At 46.7% G+C, this 25,049-nt stretch overlaps 1 protein-coding gene across 2 annotated transcripts in view; it reads left to right on the top strand.

Moving 5' to 3' along the window:
- MTUS2 (microtubule associated scaffold protein 2) overlaps positions 1 to 25,049 on the top strand; it is a 482,544-nt gene that overhangs the window by 442,311 nt on the left and 15,184 nt on the right. For both annotated transcript variants that reach the window (XM_076009524.1, XM_020290456.2), the window contains one exon: positions 18,133 to 18,347. In XM_076009524.1, coding sequence (XP_075865639.1) covers positions 18,133 to 18,347 — 215 coding nt within the window. The remainder of the gene's footprint in view (positions 1 to 18,132; positions 18,348 to 25,049) is intronic.

Below are 25,049 nucleotides of genomic sequence, written 5' to 3'. Positions count from 1 at the left end.
GATCAATAGGTATTATTCAATCTGAAGAACAGAGAGGGGAAAAAAATTCTTTTAACAGGCAGAGTTTCAGTAATCTGTGGGACCACACCAAGCAGTATAAAACATGTATAATTGAATTGTCAGAGGAGACTAGGAGAGACTGGAGAGAAAACAAATTGAAAAAATAATGGGCAGAAACATCCTGAATTGGACTTTGAAAGAGCAACATTCAAACCCAAGAAGCCCAGTGAAGCCCAAACAAAATTAACACAAGGAAAACCACACCTAAGCACATCATAGTCAAACAACCGAAAATGAAAGATAAAGGAAACATTAAAAGCAACTAGTAAAGAGACACATTACATACAGGGTAACAGGGATATGAATGACAGTTAACTTGGTCAGAAATGAATGGAGGCCAGAAGGCAGTGGAATGATATTTTTATAAAGTGCTAAGAAAAAAAAAAAAACCTGTCAACCCAGAATCCTATATCTAGAGATAATATCATTTAAACAAAATGGAAACTTGGATCTACAAGACAGAATTAAGATTATCACAGAGGTAAATATGTGGATATATATAAAACACTATTCTTTTGGTTTTTTTTTACAACTTTTTTATTATTAAATGTTCAGTTTGATGAGCTTTTGCTATAATACATCCATGTAAATGTTCAGTTTGATGAGCTTTTGCTATAAATACATCCATGTAATCGCCACCCAAAACAAGATATGGGACATTTGCATCACTCCAGAAAGTTCCTTTATGTCTTTTGCAATCTATTCCCCCTGCCTCTAAAACAGCTACTTTCTTATTTCCATCACCATAAGTTAGTTTTACCTGTTCCTGGATTTCATACAAGTAGCTTCCAACAGTATCTACTCTTTTATGTCTGGGTGCTTTTCCTCCACGTAAAGAGATTCGAGATTTGTCCACATTGCTGAGGGTGTCACTAGTTTGTTCCTTTCTATCGTTGATTAATGTCCATTTGCACAAATAACTGTACACCACAATCAGTCACCCATTCTTCTAATGGTGGACATTTGGGCTGTTTCCACTTTTTTTGTCATTGTGAATAAGGCTGTTGTGAATATCCTTATACAGATCTTTTTGCGGGCATAGACATTTTCATTTCTCTCAGGTAAATCCCTACCTGTAGAATTTCATGGTCATAGGATGTTTGACTTATATGAGTTTAACTTAAGGAGAAAATGCCAAACAGTTCTTGAAAATGGTTGCACCATTTTGCACTCTCCCCAACAATGTTTGAAGGTTCCACTTTCTCCACCACCTTGCTTGACAATTACTTTGTCAGTTTTTTTGTTGTTAGCCATTCTAGTAGGTGTGAAAAGAGTATCTCATTATGGTGTCAATTTGCATTTTTTTGATCACTGAAGATGTTGAACACTTTTTATGTGATAATTGGCTGTTTGTATACCTTCTTTTCTGAAGTGTCTGTGGCCCATTTTCTATGAGTTATTTGTCTATTTACTGAATGACACCTGTCCCCTTCACCTGGCACACAGGCTGTCTCAGGCTCGCCCCAGGTTGCACCTGGCTCGCTTCAGCCCTTTGTGCATGTGACCTGTCTTCCAAATTCCAGCACTTAAAGACTAGCTCAGAATGGCCTAAGTCTACAGTCATGAGATGGAAAAATAGGATGCACATCTATTGCTAAGATATAAAGTATTTTAAGAGTGCTGTTCTTAGGATAATTTTGAATGCCTATGCTGCATAAAAGTATTCTAGGTGTCTTATTCAGGGATGAGTAAGCTATAATCCATGAACGCAAACAATTTATAATCAGGTGGGCAAAACACATGCCAGCAAATGATTGTAGCATAAAATGAAGTAACTGCTCTCTCCTTAATGTATTCATTTGCTCTAGATACCGTCCCAAGCCCTCATTCCTTCACATTTTCCATGATCTCTCTGCTGATCGCATCTCTCCCTGCGGCTTTAACTACCACCTATCAACTGCTCCCTCCTAGATCCATGTCCCTAGCCCTAATCTTCTCTTGGGCTCACCTCTTGGTGAACCACAGGCAGCACAACTCTTTGTGGTCAAACAATTCTGTTTCCACCCACTGCATACTCCCCACCTCAAAACAAAACAGGATAAAACAGATCTCTGCCTCACCTCCTATATGCCTAAATTAGTTCAAGTGCAAGCTAAAATTCCATAACAAAGAGACCCCCAAATACAATGGATTAAATAAGATACAGGGAATTTTCCTTGCATGTAATAGTCCAAGGATGAGAGGCACAGGGACGGCTGTGTGTCGGTGCTCCACTGTCCCATGGCTCTTGTCCCCATCTATGGCATATGGTTGAGGCTGGTGCCCACCAAGAGCATATTTCAGCCTGAGAGAAAGGGAGAGAGAGAGGAAAGGACCAGAAACTTCCCTATAAGAATATGATCTGGCCGGGCGCTGTGGCTCACGCCTGTAATCCTAGCTCTTGGGAGGCCGAGGCGGGCGGATTGCTCAAGGTCAGGAGTTCAAAGCCAGCCTGAGCAAGAGCGAGACCCCGTCTCTACTATAAATAGAAAGAAATTAATTGGCCAACTGATATATATATAAAAAAAAATTAGCCGGGCATGGTGGCGCATGCCTGTAGTCCCAGCTACTCGGGAGGCTGAGGCAGAAGGATCACTCGAGCCCAGGAGATTGAGGTTGCTGTGAGCTAGGCTGACGCCACGGCACTCACTCTAGCCTGGACAACAAAGTGAGACTCTGTCTCAAAAAAAAAAAAAAAAAAAAAAAGAATATGATCTAGTTGCACATGTCACTCTTGGCATCCCTTTGAGTCAGAGTCACATGGCCACATAAGCTTCCGGCCAGGGAGGCTGGAAACTGGAGCCTGTAGCAGGAAAGCCATTTCCATCAAAACCTGGAGAGGACTGTCGTAGAAGAAAGCAAGCGCAATGGGGACACTTTACAGGCTCAACCACAACTTTTTACCCCTGCCATGGACACACGACAATTCACAGAGTAACTTGGTCCCTGATCTGGGAGTCATCGTTGATGCCACTGCCAATACTTTACATCCAGTAAGTCACCAGGTCCTGTTCATTATAATTTGGAAGTGTGTCCTAACTGTTTTCTTTTTCTCGTTCCTATAGTGACTCAGTCTCTCCCATTGCACAAGCTTCCTCACTAGGCCCTTTACCCTCACCTTTAACCCTAAGTCCCTCCTCCCCACTGCCACCACTGGGGATGTATTTGGAATGCAAATCTGACTTCACCTCCCTTAAAAACCCATCGGTAACCATGTTTGCCGCCAGCAGGAGCAGCAGTTGTCTCTAGCTGGATGGTCAGGGTTGGAGGAAATCTCACTTTTTGCTGCATTCCCTTTCATAGTGCTTGACTTTTTTTTTTTCATGTGCAAAAAATAAAAATCAAAGCACAATGATGAAGAAAGATCTTCCATCATTCATAGCTCAGCCAGGACCCGAGCTTTTTAGCACAGCATCCTGAGACTGCTGTTTTCCCTCCCAGACTCAACTCCTGCTATGCCCATAGCCACATCCCCCACAGAAGTTCTGCCAACTTCCCTCACCTCTTCCTGGACTGTCCTCTCCTCTCTTCACCCCTCCAACCTCCCCAGGGTTTCTGGACTCCAGTGTCACGCCCTACCTGGGCCATTGCTCCTTCCGGAACTCCTGCTCCATAGCCCTTCTCCACGTCTGCGCTTCCATAGGACACTGTTGTAGCACTTGTCACATGGCTGTCGTGGTTCGTTCATCCACCTGATTCTCTGTTCCTGTACTAGACCAGGGCTCCTCAAGGGGAGGGGCAGAGGAGGGGTTATGTTTAGTAGTCAAGGTTAGTTTCCTAACTAAATCTTGTGCAGAAAATTTTGTATTTGAGGAATATAAGAGCACATGGGGAAAATTATTTGGGGAGACTGAGCTTGCAAGAAAAGTCCTTGAAAATTTTTTTTTGCCTTATTATGCCATGGTTTGAATGTGTCTGCCAAATTGCATGCAATTTCATGCATTGCAAACTTACTCCCTCAATTCAGATGACAAAGAGGCATATGTGGCTGGAGCAGAGTGAACAAGGGGAGAGAGCTGAGCTGAGGTCCAGAGGCGCCAGGGCCCGGATGGTGCCGGACTTGACCTTGGCCCTGACGGAGATGAGGGCTTCAAGCAGAGCAGAATCAGTAACCCAGAGTCTTCAAGGCCTCTCTTTGTCTTTCGCTAATGTCCGGTCCTCCAGTGTTCATAGTTCCCAGTACTGTGGCTGGATTTCTTGGTTCCCCTCCTCACAGGCATGGTCCTAAAGCCCAGTGGTGCAGAAGCAAGACTGGGACAGTGAGAACAGTGGGGCTATTGCAATAATCTGGGTGAAAGATGGCAGTGGCTGCAGCCAGACATGGTGGCAATGGGAGGAGAGACGTGGCCAGATCCCAGTTGCGTTGCAAAGGCACAGCTGCCAGGGCCTGATTGCAGCTGTTTGAAAGCCAATGGGACATAAGGAATTGGAGCAGGGACAAGGGACCTGTGTTTGTTTTGTGAGGCTCTCTGCTATGAAGAAGGACGGAAATGGAGGGTACAAAGCTAGAGAACAGAGGGGGGAGGGCTGTGCTTTCCTGAGGCTATCACGTTTGCAAACTCTTCAGTCACTGCTCCTTGCACTTGGCTACCAGGGACCTCCATGAGGGGCAGCCTTGAGCCAGACAGCCACCGTACTGAGGCCTCAGGAACGCACATGCATTTAATCCTGGTCTCCGCTCCATGAGGCAACGTTACCTTCCCTGTCCAGATGAAGGCTGCTTCTCTAAATGCTCACTCTGTCGTACTAAGTTAGAGCAGTCTGCGTGTTGGCAGTAAGCCGGGACTCCGAAGAGAAACTCCTACTGCAGATGCAGTGATTCCCATGAAAGCTGTTTTATTCTAGACCCATCCCAGGAGGAGACAGTTACCAGTGAAATGAGATTCACCCCTGCAGTGGGGACCCAAACCCGCTGGCCAGGAGACCCAGCACACCTGAAGAGGGGATGGCTCCAGGGATCCTGAAAGGGGTGTGGCTCTCCCAAGCCACTGTCTCAGACAGGCCTGCTCCCCTCCCTGGGAGGAGGCCACTTGCCACCTATTCCTCAGCAGACCAGGGACTCTGCAGGAAGTGATCTCCCCGCTTTTGTCCAAGTCAGTGCTTATTTATGGAAACGCGCCGCATGCCTGGCCTTGCGCTAAATAAACGGCAGACATCCGAAGATGAAGGTGGCCCAGCCGAGGTCTAGCCAAGGTGTTGGATGGACATTTCTATTAGTCATAATTACAAACACACTCTCGGGCTATTGTTGATTATCTAAAGACCTTGCTTGTTCTGTGTCTGTGCCTAAAAATTAAAGGATGGAGACAATCCAAGGTGATCTGCTTTGTTCCTCGGAATCCATTTGATATACTTGGAAGTAATGGAGTGAGGTGGGGAAATTCATGCCTTTCATGCTTAAAATTAGGTTCTATAGATTTAAAACATTAATCCTTCATTCCCTTGCAAAATCAAAGGCAGAAAGTCCATGAACAACAAATACAGACAACCGTAGGCATGGACAAATCTCAAGGAGCTATCTCCCAAATCCCATGGGAAACACAGACTTCCCAGCCAGGGCATGATTTGCATTTGACACCCTGAAAAAAGGAATGGAAAATCTGACTCTATCACCATCAAATGCATTGAAATGTGTTATTTATTAGCCACGTGGTCCACACACCTAGGAGCAAATAAGGGTAACAGGGCCCCCAGAACCATGGGCTAGAGCAGGCGTCCTCAAACTACGGCCCACAGGCCATATGCCGCCCGCCTAGGACATTTATCCGGCCCGCCAGGTGTTTTTGCCTCGGCTGCCTGTCCTGCTTAGCAGCCGACTCGTCCCGGGCCCACAGTGCGCACACTCTCCAACGGGCTGAGGGACAGTGAACTGGCCCCCTGTTTAAAAAGTTTGAGGACCCCTGGGCTAGAGGATCGAGGTTGCCGCATGCTGTGGAAGGGGCCTCTCCAAGCTGTGAAGCTACTAAATGATCAGGTCACAGGAATTCATTCTTTAGAACTCTGTAGGGCAAAGTCCACACAGTGAAGAGGGGTCCTGAACTTAAACATTTACCTCTGTTAAAACATTTTTCAGTAATTTACTTAAAGCTCTTTCTAAAAGGGATATTCAACATGGAGACAATTTACTTGTATAATTTATGTAACAAATATTAAGATAAAAATTAAAGGGTCATCTTTCAATGCTCCTTTGCACAGGAAAAATAAAAATTCAAATTAGTAAATGCTCAAGGACTGTAGTCACAGGAGCCCTTTCCGAAGCCCTGGCCTTAGGCAGGGCCCCTGTGCAGTGTATCGCAGGAGCCGGTGCCATGGAGACGCTTTAAAACTCTGCATGCCCAAATTAACCTGGAGGAAAGGAAGAAACAGACTCTGCAAAATCATTTCCCCATAAAGCCATTTCCTAGTTATGGGCAGTAGCGTTATTAGTGCTCATTTGGACAGCATTAAAAAAAAAAAAAAAAACCAAACTCATAACTACCTGCTTAAATCCATTTCCCCTTTCCTCTTTTGCACCCATAAATCATTCTTGTATTCTCCTCTCAGACCAAGTTATACCTTGCAATTATATTCACACAGAAGATCGGTCACTATCCATTTGTCAAACTGCTCATCCTTTGTCTTAAAGGACACATAAAATGCAGAAAGTATTTATTACTAAAAAAAGACCTTTAATTGGGATTTTTGTATCTGCTTTTCCTTATATTTCTTGTTTCCCTTCGTCCAAAGCATATGGGAGGGTAAGAGCGTTAATGAGATTTGGAACACCTGGATTCAATCCTGGCTCCCTCTCTTTTGGGCTGTGTCAGCTTAGGCAAGTCACTAAACCACTCTAAGCTTCTATTTCCTCTTCTATCAAATCAGAGCTAAAATGCTTGCTTCATCCAGCTTTGAGATTTGCTGCGAGGGTTGAACAAATTAATATTGTGTGTTAAAGAACGTTATAAACTATAAAGCACATACAAATGTCAAGCATTGATATTACTATGAATTTCTCATGTCACTGGGGAATGAGCAGTTCTGCAAAAGCATGTTTTCCCTGTAATTGAAGCTTATCTCTTTAGGGCTGTGGTCCCCAACTCCTGGGCTACAGACCTGTACTGGTCTGTGGCCTGTTAGGAACCGGGCCACACAGCAGGAGGTGAGTGGCAGGCGGGCAAGCCAAGCTTCATCTGTATTTACAGCTGCTCCCCATTGCTCACATCACCACCTGAGCCCCGCCTGCTGTCAGATCAGTGGTGGCATTGGATTCTCTTAGGAGCGTGAATCCTACTGTAAACTGCACATGCAAGGGATCTAGGTTGCGTGCTCCTTATGAGAATCTAATTCCTGATGATCTGAGAGGGAGATGAAACAGTGACGCTAGCCCTGAGGAATGGCTGCAAATACAGATTATCATTAGCAGAGAGGTTTGCATAATTATTTCACTATATATTACAATGTAGTAATAATAATAGAAATAAAGTGCACAATAAATGTAATGAGCTTGAATCATCCCGAAACCATCCCCCATCCCCCAGTCCATGGAAAAAAATTGTCTTCCATGAATCCAGTCTCTGGTGCTAAAAAGGTCGGGGACCGCTGCGTTAGGGGTCCCTTTTGAAGGGAAATCATAATAAAAATGGTGTATCCTTTCCTGTCTTCTTTAACAGAAGACAGTGGACGTAATGCAAACTCTTCTGGGTGACCGGGGCATCATTACGATGACCATAGACATGTAGAATGCTAAGGCCGAGCACTCAAGGCGCCCAAGCTCCTCTTCTGACAGATGAGGATGTTTGGGCCCAGAGTGGCCCAGGGGCTTGCCGAAGCTCCCACAGCTGGTGTGGATAGAGCTGGAATAGTGGAGGCCAGAGACTGTGTCATCCCCTCCCGCCTCACCGTTCCGACATCTGCCTTTGTCCCTTCTCCTCCCCTCTCTTCTGACGACTTCCGCTCCTGGACTTTCATTTTTTCCACCCACCCCTTCGAATCTCTTCCTATCTGGAAACTCTGATCTTCGGGCTTCAGTGAGCAGTCAGTTACCTTGGAAAGACATGGACTCGGGGATATTTGAGACCTCTGCAGTCATCCTGTTTAGGGGACTGTGTCCCTGAAGTTCGACTCACAGGGAAGTAAAACGTCAGTGCACTCCAAAATGCCACCTTGATAAGACATCTTTCGGTACCTGTCCCATAGCATCCCAAACCCCTAGCAGCTAGAAAACGCTCTTCACCTTTCTGTAGCCGAATCTCACGTATCCTTCCACAAGCCCTCTACAGACCCTCGGGGAGAAAAACACAACTGTCAACCTTCTCCCAAGTCACCGGGGGATTTACAGCTAGAGTTTCTCCCGAGGCCTCACACTTTTAACACTTCCATATTGTGATAAAATAGACCGCAGCAGGTGAACCAGGTGATATAGATTATCATCATTAATCATTAAAGTGTCAACTCAGCAGTCCTGAATTTCATATTTTTTCCTATAATTGACAATGTCCAACAACCAGGAAGACCCTTCCTGAGCATCGTGGACCAGTGGGGAATTCCCCCGTAACATCTGTGAACCGTGGGCCGGCGCATGGATGCGAATGAGCCTGTTAATTCAGTAAAGATTTGCGCAGTGCCCAGTGAGTGGCCGTCATTCCTGCCAGACCCTGCCATTGGTCCCATCTCCTTACCTGCCACCTCCACCAATGGCCTGAGTCATTCTTGATTCCTGCCTTTCCCTCGTCTCCCTCACCCAATCCGTGAGCAGGTCTTTGTCCCCCAAGCGCATCCCAGATCTGTCACTTCCCATGCAACAGTGAGAGTCCCGGTCACCATTGCATCTTGCTGCCCCCACTCCAAATCACCCCCTCACTGACTCCTCGCCTCCTTCCTGGCCTCCTGCAGTCTGTGCTGCGTGCAACTGCCCGAGGGACTTAAAAGCAAATTTGTTCTTGTTGTCCCCTGTGTGAGACTCCCGGGGGACTGTCCACTGTGACTAGAGTATAACCCTAACTCTTTGCAGGAACCACAGACCCTGCACGGTCCGTCCTTGCCTTCCTCTGGAACTTCACCTCCCTCCCCTCTCTCCTCCGGAATACTTGAGCCCCACTGGGTGTCTTTCTGTCCCTGAGGATGTCAGAGTTACTCCCACCTCGGGACTTTTACACCTGCCATCCCTTCTTCTCGGAGCTCCCCTCCCACACCTCTGTGCACACTCCCTCGTTCCCATCACTCGGGTCTGTGCGAATGGCGTCTCCTCCTAGCGCCTTCCCTGTCCAGCCTGGCCGCCCGCCGTAGCCTTCTCTTTCCCCAGTGCTTCCCCAGCATTTCGCCTATTGGACTTGCTTCACCGTAATTATCTGAAGTTTTTGCTATCTGACATTTTGCTATTAAATGTTCCCCTCATTCGTTTGTCTGCCATTTGTTCTCCACCACGCCTAGAGTGATGCTTGGCGCACAGCAGGTGCTCCTCGAGGTCCCTGGCTGTGTATTGACTGTCACCTATCTGACCCAGACACGAATATGGGTATGGCACTGCGCCCTTGCCCACTGAGCGGGAGACAGATAGGTGCAGAGATGTGTTGCAACTCAAAACGAGGAAGCTGTGTCAAAGCATCACCACACTTGCGTGTAGTGGAGGCTTCCACCTGAGGGCGGAGGGAAAAGGAGTGGCCTGGGCGGTGCTCCGGCCTCGCTCTCTGGGCCTCGCCCTCTCTCACCTTGACCCAGATTCTTAGCTCCTCTTCCTGAGCCCCGCCGGCTCTCTGCGAATGTGTGAGGCTGCCTACCTGTAAGGTTGCCCACCCAGGTGAGACTAGCGCTTGGCACCCGGGAGGCACTCTGCAGGTGCCAGCGGTTCTCCTCACAGTGCCAGCTCCTGCCTGGCCGCCAGGCCCTGGGAATGCTGCACGGACCTGCAGAGACGGCAGGACAGCCAGTGACTCTCCCTGCTCTCCCCCTCTCGTCCCCACTCTTGGTCTGTGAGCTTTCATCCTTCATTCTCAGCCACTCCTTTTCTCTCCTCTTAACGTTTCATCAGAAAGAAGGTTTTAGAGAAAGAGAGAGTAGGGCGTACAGGGCAGTGTGTCTGGGATGCCATGACCATGTGTCTATGCCTCTGACCCCAGCACACCTGGCAGATGTCCCTGTGATCTAGCACCTTTGGACAAATACATCCGCCACCAGAGGGCATTTTTCAGGCAGCCTCGCTCCCCCCGCTGGTCACAGATTTGTTACAGGATCTCTGCCACCAAAAAAGAAAAGAAAAAACAGGCTTCACTGCATAAAGATACTCACAATATGTGATTCCACTCCCAGGAATTTATCCTAATAAAAGAAAAATTATATATGCGTGAACATGTCCACTGCATTATCTATAATGCTGAATCTTGGAAACAACCCAAATGTCCCATAGTAAGGGGATGTAAGTTATGCTACACCGGCCTGAGAATATAAGGTAGCCATAAAAATGTCAAGTAGGAAGATACGGGAAATTCCTAACAGAACATTAAGAATTCACACGGCTGCAACACTCTGAAGGGATTGCGCAATTGAAAATTTCATTTTCTTTGTGTAGTAAGATTATGGGTAATTTTTAAATTAAATTTTTTCCTTGATGGTAATTTTGTCTTTTCAATTACTCTCCAGCTCCTAAAGAAACAACTTAATTTTTCATCTAATTGTGGCATTGCCTTCCATCAATATGTAATGATAGTAACTTTTATAATCACAACCTGTACATACTGTATGTGTATATACATAATATATAATATATATACTGTGTATATATAAAATATAATATATTACATATATATTATAATATACATTATAATACACATAGTATGTAATTATAATATACATTATAATATGCTTAGTGTATAATATATGCTATGTATATATTTATATAATAGTAACATGTATATATACTGTGTGTATATGTATGTATATATATACACACACTGTATATACACACACACACACTGGCTTTTTTTTAAGAAATAGGGTCTCCTTTTGAAACCCAGGCTGGAGTGCAGTGGCACAATCATAGCTCACTATAACCTCGAACTACTGGGCTCAAGTGATCCTCCTGCCTCAACCTCCCAAATAGCTGGGACTACAGATGCGAATCACAAAGCTAATCTTTTAAAAACAATTTTTGTAGAGATGGGTCTCACTATGTTGCCCAGGCAGGTCTCTAACTCCTGGCCTCAAGCAATCCTCTCATTTTGGCCTCCCAAAGTGCTGGAATTACAGGCGTGAGGCACTGCACCTGGCCCACAGATTATTGTTTCATCATATTTTGATGATTTATTTTATAACTGTTATTAAATCTAAAGCCTTCTCTATTACATGAAAGGTGGCATATTATTCCTTATGATTTTATCATGAGCTACAGAGCCAGATAGTTTTCTTCTGTTTAAGTCTAGCGCTATAATTACCTATCTTTGCTACCTCTTTGGAAAAACCAATGAAAAGTTACAATTATTCAAGAGACACTTGGGAGAGCTGTTGAAAGCAAATTGATCTTACTCGCTGAGTATTCTCCTACTCACTTGATTTATGAACTGTGGTAGAAACTAATGATTCCAACAGCAATTTTATGCTGCTACTGTCTGAAGGATCATACTACATCTTAATGGTTTACACTCATAAATTGGTCATATTAAAAATGTCTGAGGGTGTTCCAAATCCAGCTTTAATAATATTTTAGCTACTTTTATATCATATGTATGTATTATTCATTATCAGTAAAGATCAATTATTTAAAACTGTACAACAGAATCTATTCCTCCTGCTGCTTTTCAAATTCACACTTATGAATTAGAAGTCTTATATTCTCTTGGCCAATCATAATTGTATTATTTGAAATTTTATTTTCTCAGCTTCCTGGGTTCTAGAGATTTATTATGGTGGTATTTGCCTTTCACTGTTAAGTGCTATATGTTTGCACGTGAATAGAAATAATGAAAGTAAGATTCCAGATGTTGTCTAATGCTATTAAATTAGCTTACATTAATCTCTGTCTGCAAAATGCCCCAATAGAAACATTTTGGAAGATTTACCCGAGGCAAGAGGCTATTTATTTCTTTAGGGACTCCATTATGAGAGCTCTTCCCCCTGGAGCCCAGCTGCTCTTATTATCCAATATCTGCTACAGGCCTGGGGCTTACAACAGAGGGTCGCTGGAAGAATGTAAGTATCACCTCGTATATAATAGCAATTGGGAATTTGGGGATTGGAGCTATATCTGCACAAAGTGATTACTTTTCCACTTCATAGACTGCAAAACTGAGGCCTACCCAGTTAGTGATTTATTTAAGCCCACAGTGCAGCTGGAAGACAGCTCTAGAATGAAAAGCAATCTCTGAGCCCGCACTAGAGTACCAGCTCCATGAATCATCCTGCCACTGATGCAAAAAAAAACCTGCAAGTGAAATAGAAAAGTCTGACCAGTGGACACCAGAACTTTTAGAAACTTTTTTAAACCCAGTCTTCTTTTTAATTATGATAGTAATTTTTTTACTTATAAAGCATGTAAACAAATAGTAGGGATTTTATTGAACACATATTGTTACAGATGTTTAATGTACAGTGAATCCTGTAACTTGACACCCAGCCTACCAAAGGAGAAGGGATAGAAATATATAATAGATACGTTTTCATTACAAATGTAATTATGCAATCATACTGTTTGTACATCCTGCTCTTTTTTTTTGGTTTAACAATATACTACAGATATCATTCCATAATACCACAAAAAGGTTTGTCTTATTTTTTACTGGTTGCCTATATGTATATTGGATTTATCATCATCTATTTAACTAACCCCCTCCTAGTTCCCTAAGGCAAATCATGCTATCGTGGTCACCTTTGACCCAATTTTTTTGTGTATTTGTGAAACTGTTACATTCAAAGGTGTATGTCATTTAATATTTTTCACCAATGTAACCGATTTGTTTTTATTCACTTCTTTACCTTTTTGTCTGTTTTATTCCATCTACACAATCAGTATAGTCAATTTATTGCCTTTATTACCTGGAGTTAAAGCTACTGATATTAGCATATAATACATTTTTCCCATGAAAAAAATAGTACTTTGTAAAAACAAAATAAATGATTAGCATTTTTATTATTTTTATTTGAGTTTCATGTGCTCAATGTATCTCTAGTTTAGAAACTGTTGGAATTATTCTTAGGTTCTACAAACAGTCATACACTGCATAATGAAGTTTTAGTCAATCATAGACCTCATCTATGAATATGGTCCTATAAGATTTTAATGGGGCTGAAAAATTTCTCTTGCTTAGTGACATCATAACTTCATAGTGCAATGCCTCACCCACCTGTTTGTGGTGATGCTGGTATAAACAAACCTATTGTCCTGCCAGTCATATTAAAGTATAGCTCAAACAATTATATACAGTACATAATACTTGATAATGATAATAAATGACTATGTTACTGATTTATATATTTACGATACTATGCTTTTTATTGTTTACTGTACTCCTTCTGTTTGTTATGCAACACAAGCTAACTGTATAACAGCCTCAGGCAGGTCCTTCGGGAGGTATCCAGAAGGTGGCATTGCTATCATAGGAGAAGACAGCTCCATGCCTGTTATTGCCCCTGACAACCTTCCAGTGGGACGGGATGTGGAGGTGGCAGAGAGTGATATTGATGATCCTGACCCTACGTAGGCCTAGGCTAATGTGTGTGCTTGTCTTAGTTTTTAATAAAAAAAAAGTTTTAAAAGAAAGGAATACCAAAAATTTTTTTAAATAGAAAGAAGTTTATAGAATAAGAATACAAAGAAAAAATATTTTTGGACAGCTATACAGTGTGTTTGTGTTTTAAGCTAAGTGTTATTAAAGAGTCAAAAAGTTTATAAAGGTAAGTTACAGTAAGCAAAGATTAATTTCTTATGGAAGCAAGAAAAAAATTTGTTATAAGTTTAGTGTAGTCTAAGTGAGCAGTGTTTATAGAGTCTCCAGTAGCGTGCAGTAATGTCCTAGGCCTTCACATCCACTCACCACTCACTCACTCACCCAGAGCACCTTCCAGTCCTGGAAGCTCCCTTCATGGTAAGGGCCCTATACAGGTGTACCTTTTTTTGTATCTTTTATGCCGTAATTTTACTATACCTCTTCTTTTGCCATTGTGTTGCAATGGCCGACAGTATCCAATGCAGTCACATGCTGTGCAGGTTTGTAGCCTAGGAGCAGTAGGCTACGCCGTACAGCCTAGGTATGCAGTGGGATGTCCCCCCTAGGTTTGTGTAAGTGCACTCTATGATATTTGCACAATGACAAAATTGCCTAATGACTCATTTCTCACAGCATGTCCCTATGATTAAGTGATGCATGACTGTATATCCATATGTGTATACATCTATGTGTGTGTAAATCTAAAACAGTGCAGTGGTGGGGTTTTCATTTGTGTTTTATTTTGCCAGCATTTGTTTTTACCATTATTATATAGGGTTTTAACAACAGAATATCAACTTTCCTTCTATAAAAACATCTATCATTATTCTCTGTGATCTATTCCCTGTTACATTATTTTTTAAAAATCTTCTTCCCTTTTCTGGTAAAAAACTATATTGAGATATAATTGCCATACCATACAATCCACCCATTTAAAGTGTACAATTCAGTGGTTTTCAGTATATTCACAGAGTTTTGTGACTGTCACTACAATATTCTTTAGAATATTTTCATCGCCCCAAAAACAAAACTGCATTCTTTAGGTGCCATCTCTGTCATTTACATTTTGAAAGATATCTTTGCCCTTCAGAACAGCTGTATCAATTATAGTCCCACCAACAGTCCATCAGATGCCAGTTGCCTCCTCGTCTTCCTGTATTATCAGAATATCTCATCTTTCTCAGTCTTATAGAGGAAAAATTATTTCCTCTGTAAGAATGAATGGTGCTGCCCATCTTTTCACGTGGTTCTTGGCCATGCGCCTCTCCTCTCTGTGAACTTCCCTGTAGACCTGTTCTGAACACAAGCAACATATTGACATCACTGCTTTATTCTCTCCCATCACGTGACACGTGGAGCAATGACGTTAGATCACTGAGAGTTACGGAAATGAGAGCACGCTGCAGCTGCAGACAGGCCTCCCCACCCCCACACGCGAGCTGGCTACCAGGGTGGCCCCAGCGGGGCATGGTGGGGCCCATGTTTTTCTCTGTTGAGCAGCTCTGTGCTTTTTCCCAACGTAGAAAAAATTCTTCATTCTCTACTTGCTTTAATTTGACTTTGTCTCGACCCATCCATCACTGTTCTTTAATTGGCATTCCATGGTCTTTGTTCTATTCTGTTAAAATCTAGTCATCCCAGGGTAACCCTGTCTTTACATATGCACCTCTTCTTACCCTGCCTGTGGATCCTGAGAGCTTTTCTCACGAGCTCAAGTCCCTCGTGGAATCCCTGATAACGTTTTTAGTTGGCAGGAGCTCTTTGGGGAAAGCTGAAGCTTCGGTAAGGCCAGGGGCTCAGAACTGTTGGGCACAGACGTTTATTTCCACGCTGCTGCCGCCAGATCTGAGCCATGTTGCCCATCAGTCACCATTAATTAAGTTCCTTTTGTGGGGACTGTAGTCCCCAGTGACCAGAGCAAGGGGAGGCCTCTGGGGCTCCTCCCCTGTCCCCTCCCTGCCAGGTACCACAAAGCCTCTGACCAAACCTGCCTTTCGTACTAATATTTATTAGCAAGCAAAAGGCCATCTTCCTACCTGTGGTCAGAAGCTCGGTGTCTTCCAGCTTTGTTTTTTAAAGATTTACACACAGCAGATCTGATGATAATATATATATATTGAGGATATATATTGAGGTGCATACTTAATGTATTTGATACCCAAAATGGGCCATTTTAACACCCTTTCCTCTATACCACAATATTACCTTCAGTTGCACCACATAATAATCAGTAGCACATGTTATTTTCCTGGCTCACTACGTAAACAGTTTACAAGGAGGTTTCCTTTTTAAAGACATTATTCAAATGCATTATTACTGACTTGAGAAGAACACAGTGCCACTTCTGTGACATTCCTGCCAAACATGCACGACCCGAATCTAGTGAACGGAATCATCAGACTCACCGAACTGAGAGACGGTCTACAAAATTCCTGATCTTTACAAGTGTCAACTTCTTACTAGTCTAAATGACAAAAAAACAAAAACAAAGTGTCCAAGTCCCCAAAAGTCAGGGAAAAACTGAGGGACTCCTTCAGTGCAACGTGTGATTTGGAACTGGATGCTTTTTCTAGAAAGGTCATCATTGGAACAACGGGAAAAACTCAAATGGGCCTGAGCATCGGACGGCACAACTGCATCCGTGCTTATTTCCTGACTTTGGTGACAGCATTGTGGTGGGGTCGGGGAGTGTCCTCACGGTAGGGAATATGCAGCAAGGACAGCAGGTCCATGTTTTCCTCTCAAATGTTCATAGGGAAAAAGTCATTTGTTCAATAATGCCCTTGTACCATACTTCCAACTTTTTTCTGTGTTTGTGATTTTAAAAATATAAATAAATAAAGCCCTCAACAATTCGAAACCCTCAACAGTGATGGTAGCAATTGTTTAGAACGTAGGCCAATCAAAGTCTTTTTTGAGGAGGAGAGTTTGTTCGCCAGCATTGCTTAGATTTGTTGGTGCAAGGCGGTAATAGAAAGCAGAGGTTTGGTTTTCATTTTTAAACTCTCTAGGGACAGTGCATCTCCTTATTGGCACCTCCAGGGGCGGACAGCTCCTGCCACGCCACCCTGATGGCACTGGCAGATCAGAGCCCTCCGTTCAATGGTGGCACACAGGACAGTGGGCTGATGAAAGCCTTGGCCAGGAAGGCCATGGGGACGGTACGAGGCTGCCGGGCTGGCCGGATGTGCACACGCCCTTCGCACGGGGCGGGCGCCTGTACCACAGCCAGCCAACCTACCACTCAGCTCACCAGGGAACAAAGTTAACATCCCTCACCCTAATTAAACTCTTTCCGAGCCAAAGGTGGCAAAGAAGCCCTTGAATTAGCTGCCTCTGTAGGGTGGGACTTCCGATTAGGGTGTTTCAAACGCTATTTAACGTTCTTGGCTGTCTATTCCTGCTCATAGCTAACCGCCCCTAGGGTGTGGATTGCAGTTAATCGGCGCCTGTACCTGCTCGTGCTATTTTCAAGTAAACGCCAGTGTCTCCCAGCTTGTGGCACAGAGCAGAGAGCATGGTAGGGCTCGACCTTTGTGGAATGTAAATGACGGATATGTGCACCGCGGCGTGTGTGTGTGTGTGTGTGTGTGTGTGTGTGTGTGTGTGTAATCAGCTCCCCGTGGCCTAGACATAGCACACTGTCAAGGTCTTGGAAGCAGGCTCGCAGTTCAGGGAGAGAGCTTTAGCGGGAAGGCGCTCGGCTCTTGCCCAGGGGACGCACTGATAGGCCGAGGAGGAGCTCAGGCAGGAGTGCTGGTGGCTGCTGTCATCGCCTCCGGCCCAAACCCTGACTCCATGATTGGGACGGAATGCCTCTGCAGAAGGGATAGTGAGTAGTATAGCTTTGGGGTACCTGAAAGGAAACTCCCGCACCTTCTCTGAGATTATCCAGTGTGGCATTTCAGCTGGGGGGCATTTCAGCCATAGGAGCCGGACCCACCCCCACCTCCAGCTTGCGTAGCACGAAGCTCCCGAGCCACTCAGGGACTCGCTAACACTTGAGGTCCTGAGTTCCTGCCCCAGGGGCTCTGATTTACTCGGGGCACTTAGGAGTTTTACATTTTTAATAAACACCCACTATATTTGATGCCTGTGGTCCATGGACCCTCTGAGAAGCAGATCTAAGGGCCTTGCAATCAGAAAGCCCTGACTGGCCTTCCCAGCTCTTTCTCTGCACACCGATGACCTTGAGTCTCTCGCGAGTCTCTCTGAGGCTCTGGCTCCACCTAAGTATTCAGGGTCTGCTGCCAGGACCAAATGGGGTGGAAAGGAAAGCACATTGCAAACTGGCCGGGCCTCCAGAAGTCAGAGGGTCTCACCTGTTTGCTACGGCAGCCTTGATCTGAGCGTGCACGTTGAGTCCTTTCCTGAGCCTCCTATCCAAGTTTTTAAGAACGATCTTGTGCTTTCCGCCCAGCCTTCCATACGGCAAAGTGTGAGAAGCTACAGAAGGAGAAGGAGGAGCTGGAGAGGCGGTTCGAGGACGAGGTGAGGAGGCTGGGCTGGCAGCAGCAGGCCCAGCTGCAGGAGCTGGAGGAGCGGCTGCAGCTGCAATTTGAGGCGGAGGCGGCACGCCTGCAGGAGGAGCACCACGACCAGCTGCTGAGGATCCGGTGTCAGCACCAGGAGCAGGTCAGTCTGCGGCGCAGCCCGGGCTCTGCGGCTGGGCGGCGCAGGTGGCAGATGGAGGGGAGCCAGAGCCACGCGTTAGCAAGAATTCCTGCTTGGTAGGTGAGCTTGCCGTACAGTCGCTCTCCGACTCCCATTCTTCCTTCTCTCCCCCTCTCTCCTCCCCTCCAACCCCTCTGGCCTCCTCACTCTTCCTCAGGGCTTTTACACTTGCTGTGCGCTCTGCCTGGAATGCTCTCCTCTAGACACTGCATGGCTCCCTCTCTCCCTCCCCTCCAGACTCTTCTCCAATGTCACTTTCTCAGGGAAGACATTCTTTATGTAGAATGACAATTTCTTGCCCTGCCAGGCACCCACTCATCGTGTCCCCCTCCCTGCATTAGTGTCTCCTCGGCACATATCACCATTTAACAAATTATATATTTTGCTTTTGTACCTTATCTACCCTCTGCCTATTTCTATTAGGGTAGAAATAGTAACAAGCAAACATGTGCCTAGCACTTGTTCTGCACCAGGCGCTGCTCCAAGCTCTTTACATGCACAATTCATTTAATCCTCACAGTTCCCCCGGTGAGGAAGGTACCCTTCTTATCCCCGTTTTTACAGGTGAGAAAGCCAAGTTCCCGAGGTTAAATAACTGCCAGAATCCATAGAGCGGGCCATGGAAAAGCCAGGGTGCAGCCCAGCTGGCCGGACAGTCCATGGTGTTGGCCACCAACGTGGAACTGTCTGCCGGGTTTTCTGCTGGGGCTCTGGCCCCTGAGCCGGGCCTGCACCGAGCGGGCCAGTGACATGCGTTTGCTGAGTGACAGAGTGAATGCGGCAGTCAACCCCAGCCCAGGAATCTTACTGGAGGGGAAAATTCATCCATGCACTAACTAGGAAATAATTCCCAGGGAGCCTGTCAGCGTGAGAGTGGAAGGAGCCAGACCCCCACCCCACAGCCAGCCACCCTGTCCCTTCCTGTTGTTAGGTTGATGAGAGACAGGCGGTGGGGCTCTGCTTCCATGAGAGCTGCCCCTTTCCTTTCTTTCTAAGCTCCCTAGCTCTGATGCCTGCTCCTCCACCTTCTCACGGGTGTGTTATTGGGCCCATGGTGAGTTGACATTTGTGAAGAGCACTCCTTAAAGCTCAGTTGACACTGAGCTCAGTGCAGAGTGGCTATGAGTTCTCACCAACCTTTCATCCGCCCTCCTCGGCCGCTTCCAGGTAGACCCCCACCCATCACCCACTGCCCCCGAGGCTCGGGAACCTTAGGGGGCACAGGAGAAGCGTCAGAGTAATAATATGTGCTGCCATTGTAATGAAAAAAATCTCTTATAGCATTTTATTCTGTACGGCCTCTCGGGCTAGACATTCTTCTTTTCTAGAGGCCTACAAAAGCCAGACACAGCTCCCTGCTCGAGGTGGTTTAGACTTAGACACCGGGAAACACAATAGGTTACAGCTAGAGTTACCTGCTGGCACTAAGATTAGAAACTGAATCCCTGGTGTTGTGCGTCCCGAGCCCTCTGGGCGCGACTCCCGTTAAGCAGACGTTTGCACCGGCTGCTGTCTACGCCGATACCCAGCTCATGGCCACAGTGTATGGTGCAGGCACATGTCAGCCTGTGCTCTGTGTCTCTGCGTCCCTGGACTCTTCGTTCCCAGTTTTACGCAGAGAACACGTTTATACATATATCTACCAAAGGCTTCCGGTCCGAAGGTTTGGGTTGGTTGAGAAGATGCCCGGAGGTGGGGAAGGGCAGGAGGGGGTCTGTGGGCAGGAGGCGCTGAGCCGGGGATGGGCCGGGCACGGATGACTGCAAGGAGGAGCACGCCTCCCAGCGGAGCGTGGCCCGGGCCAGGACTGCTCACTCAGGCTTCATCTGTATGTGCCAGGAGATGTGTCCCCACCTGTCCTTTAAGCTGGGATGCAGCAGCCTTTTAGAGATTTCACATTGGGAGCGAGGAAGGGAGAAAGCCCCTGATTTTCCATGTGAGAATGAGTTCCGTAAGCTGTCTGGCTGTATTTCAAAAGTGCTCAGTCTCATGAAGGCCCTGAGCTCTGTTCTTCCCCATCCCCAATGATAGCTGAAGTCATTGATTTATTTACTCCTCCGCCCGCACAAAAAGAATATTTATTGGGTGCCCACTGTACGCAAGGCACCGTGACGGGATACTGCAAGAGACGTCAAGAGTTGTAAAACGTGGGCTTGCTTATCCCACCGGGGAAGCTTCGAGACAAGTGCCCACAGAACTGCGAGGCGCGTGGGAGATGCAGACGGTGTGTTTAGGAGCTGAGAGTTGGGTGGTAGCAGTGGGGAGGGGGAAGGTGTTACCGCCGAGACAGCACGTGAGTGCCTTACATGTGCAGCTAGGACCTGGACCAGGGAGTCACAGGAGGTGCAGGAGCTTGTTCTTCAGTCCTGCAGGCTCGAGTTAGGGCCTGGGGGTGGGGGTGGAGTAGAGTGGGCGGGGGCGGCCTTCCAGCTTGGCTTTCTTAAGTGAATTTAAAAATATGGTATAACCCTTATTTTAAAAGTACGATTATAAAGGTGTTTACTGAAAATCAGCTCTCATTCTACTGCAAGCTACACACTAACAGAAACCAAACTGCCACAGCCTCCCTTTCTCCCTAGAAACACACATGCATCCTCCTTTCCGCCCTGAACCTAACTCCTTCTCAGCCAGTTTCCAGTTTCCCTTTCTGGGCCGCCCTTGGCTGTTCCCCACACACAGGCAGCTGCAGAGCCTGGTGCTCAAGGATCAGACTTGTGACCTTTGAACCATCCCTCCAGGACCCTTTGGCAGCTTGTCTTGCTCTGCAACTTGCCCCAGAGACGCTCACTTCAGGGACGGCTTGTTCCCGGGCGCGTTACGGATTCTGCTCCGTAAAGTTTAAGCAGAGATTGCTCCTGCATAAGGAGCAGTGGAGCTCATCCTCTGGAGTTTAAATTCGCTTTGCCTCATATCCAGGACATGTTTTCAACCCTTCCAAGAGAAATCATCCTTTTGGACTAAATGACTGGAAGAGCATCCTGCAATTAATCCTAATGCACAGAAACCACTTTGTCCGTCCTCTTGCATTACGTCTCCTCGGCCCTGCTGGGCGTGGGCTCACAGCCGCCGAGCAGCAGAAACCGCACTCTCCCTAATCAAACAGAAGGAGATCCTGGGGGCCTCGGTTTCCCAGCACCAGGGCCCCCACCCATCACCTCCTAGGTTCCATAAGCAGGGAGGAGGTGGTGCAGGGGAGATGGGGACTCAGCCAACCTCTGCCCACGTGGCGGGCTGCAGGGGGGCAAAAGGCACACAGACCCCAGAAGGGGCTGGGGTGGGACTGGCAGCTCCGCATGGCTAACCACCCGCGTGGAGCCGGCGTCCAGGGTGCTACAGCAGGGACCAGGTGAAGGGAGGGGGGGTCCCCTCTTTATCTGAAAAAGAAAGTCATTAAGAGAGTGCTGGGGAGGGCGAGCATGACGGGCTCCCTCTGTCTGATCCCATGTGGATAGGAGTCTGGGATGGGGGCAAATGGGAGTTTAATCTGGTTTGGGTTTCATGAGTACAGCCGAGGCAACATAAAGCACATGCTTCTTCATTGGAAATGTAAGTCTTCTCTAAGTGAATTGCCAAAGCCCAAGATAATTACATTTTGCAAATGCTAAATGCAGTAATCCCCGCAGCGCTGTGCTTACCCGTCTGAGCATCTGAGAGGGCGGCCTTCCCACCCTGCGCTCTGCTGTCACTCAGCCCAGCGGGATAGCAAACGACTGCAGGAACAGAGGCATAGCACAGGGACAGTTGCTTTTCCGGGCAGCTAGGACTATTGGATGGGCATAGTGACAGGCCGCTCCATGGCCCGGCTCAGAACTCTGTCTTGTGGAGGAGGCAGGAGCGGGGTCCCGCGGTGGCCTAAGGGGCCCCCACCCAGGGTTCTGAAAGGAAGAGAAGGATGCTTCCTCCACAGTAAGTTTGCCACAGGCTGATCACGGAGTGTCACCTTTCGTCCCTGTTCTGCCAATCTACAATGCACCAAATGATCGGGTATTTCCCTTGTTTCAAATCCCCTCAATTGCCTTCAGATTTCAGGGTCTTCCCAGCCTGGGAAGTCTTCCTGGCTGCTCCACCAGTGTGAACCTGTGCTCTAGAAAGAAACCAGGAACCCCAGGGGAAGAGGTCAAAGGGATTAATACTATGACATGAAAGAGGATGGCAATAGCAGGCAGCCCCCTCCTCACTGAGGGAACATTCTTTAAACACCATGAAGTTGCATGAAACCTAAATTACTGAAGAGCGAGGATTATTGTGTCTGGAATTTGGCTCATGGGTTCTCACTGATTTCTTTCCAAACACACTGGGCATTTCTCTAATTCCATGTGGACTTTTAGAGTTAGGAGATCGGTATTTCATTTATAAAAAGCACCCTGAGAGGCTGTAATGGACGCATCAGGCCCTTACATCACCCTTAATACGTTGGGTGTGGTATCCCATCACCACGGAATCATAGACTCTCCTTCCAGCAGACCAGAAGGGCTCACACTTAGGCCACAAACACAACGTGGCATTGGGGGCCAGGGCACACCCAGCCCCAGGGACTCGAGGGACTCTGCTGGAACTTAGTCCCTCCATCTGCCTCTCTTTTCTGAAACCACCCATGGCCGTTTGTGTATCAACCCCAGAAATTAGAATCATGCCGAGGACCAGTGAACAATTTCTCGTTCTGCTGAGCTGTGTAACGTACCTCCAAACGGCGCGTGGGCGTTGGTCTCTGCAGACAGTGCGCTGGGGGCTAACTGACGTCTGTGATGGAGCAGAAAGAAAACATATTTCCTTTTTTTTCCATATTTCCCCCTTAACCCGTGATTTATTTTTCCAACAGGCTGAAAGGCTTTGGACAAAGATGTCATAAAAACCTTGTATAAACAGGAATTGGACGATTAAATACTGTTGTAACCAGCCTTTCTGCTGAGTGGAATAATAGCCCTGATCCCCAATATCAAGAATGGCCAGTAAATAGGAGTGAATCGCTGTATGCCACGTCCGTGTCCAAACCGAGGTGTGGCCCTCCCACTGCTGTGGGTTTTGCCCGGTGATGTCTCTGTTCCAGGGGATGAAGTTCTCTTTTGCCACAGGAGAGAGGAGTCAGGAAAGATTTCCCATGCAATGATAGTATCCAAAATGGGAATCTACCCCTTTTTAAATAAAAATACCCCATGCGAGGACTTCAGGAGCAGGCTTCCTGTCTCGTTCAGAGCCCTTCCTCCTTTCGGATGGAAGGCCAGCCTTCGAGTTATGCCCAGAGAATAGGAAACCCCCGCAAGAGGCTGCATATCCCCACCTGGAAGCAATGTCTTCTTTACTGGGCCTCAGGGAGCTTCAGGACCTGCGATATGTTTCCTGATTCAGTGTTTTCCAAATGCCAAGTTTTGACACGTTAGTAGGTTGTGAAATAAATGTAGCGGTCCATAACCAGCATGTCGTAAGACCAAGTGAAATAGAATTGAAAAAAAAAAAATGTAAGCCAGATGATTGCAGACAGGCAGGGTACGTTTTGTACTGTGAAACTTCGGTGTCGGGAGCAGGTACGTGGGGGGCGGTCCGTGCTGTGTCACGTGCACAGTGGCAATTCCCGCAGCGGGTCGCTGAAAGAGAATTTGGATAAACACCCTTGTTGCGTGTCCAGGAGAGGTTTGTGATGACAGGGAGAGGTCGTTTGTGGAATTACTCCCATAAGTCACACACTGGAAGTTTAACAGAAGAGTGGCCACAAGAACGGTAACAGTAAACCTGGTCGGCAGGCGAGTGAGGAGTTGAGGGTGGAGGTAGGGGCCAGAAGCATGAACATGCTAAATCCTGGACCGGCCGCACTGCTTGTGGTCAGACTCCCACAAGCACACCTCAGCTGGGAACAGCAGCCCTTCACGGGAGCAAGCACCGTGTCAGGAGGTCAGATTGTAATCTGGCGGGCAAGTTGATGTTTAGGACACTCCACACAGGTGTGCCAGCCTGGCCTGGTATTGGTGACAGAATCCTAAGGTGTTAGTTGCTGGCTTTGCTTCGGGGAGGCCACAATTGTGTGTTTGAAAGAGCTTCACCTTTGGTGTCAGACAGAGTTGGGCCCCACTGCTAACTCTACCATTTACTACCCTTGGGCAAAACATTTCACATCTCTCTAAGCCTCGCTCTCCTCATCTGTAAAATGGGCCTAAAAATATCTACCTCATTAGGTGGCTGTGTTTAGTGGCGTGAGCTGTAGCAGGTAACTTAATAAATGCTAGTTCCCTTTGTTTACCGTGTACTGTCGCTCCCACCTGCCACCGGAAACACAGAGCCGAGACCACCTTGCAGGGAGGACCCTTTTCTTTTCATTCTCCATCATCACATTGTAAGTGAGTGGCTCAAGGAGAAGGAATGGGAGTGGGAGGGGATGTTCCTGAGCCACCCACGCCCAGGACTCTAAAGAAGTGGCTCAGGCAGTGGTCCCTGGCTTGGAGCTGCCATCCTCCCGCAAAGACCCAGGTGTGGCAGTGACTTCCCCGTGACTCTGGGGACTGCCACATCACCGCCAGGTTCTGACTCTCCCCAGCTTTGGCACAAGGCCGAGGGCAGCTACGGCCTCAGGAAAGTGACTTGTCCTGGATGTTATGGGCCACTGACTTTTTGACTTACGGAATTCCACCTGTGTTCTGCAAGCGAGCATGTTCCCAGCTCTGTATAGCCGGT

This window comes from Microcebus murinus, chromosome 13 (genome assembly GCF_040939455.1).
Source record: "Microcebus murinus isolate Inina chromosome 13, M.murinus_Inina_mat1.0, whole genome shotgun sequence".
Taxonomy (NCBI): Eukaryota; Metazoa; Chordata; class Mammalia; order Primates; family Cheirogaleidae; genus Microcebus; species Microcebus murinus.
The sequence above is the reverse complement of the archived record's forward strand: the minus strand, read 5'-3'. Positions and strand labels throughout refer to the sequence as shown.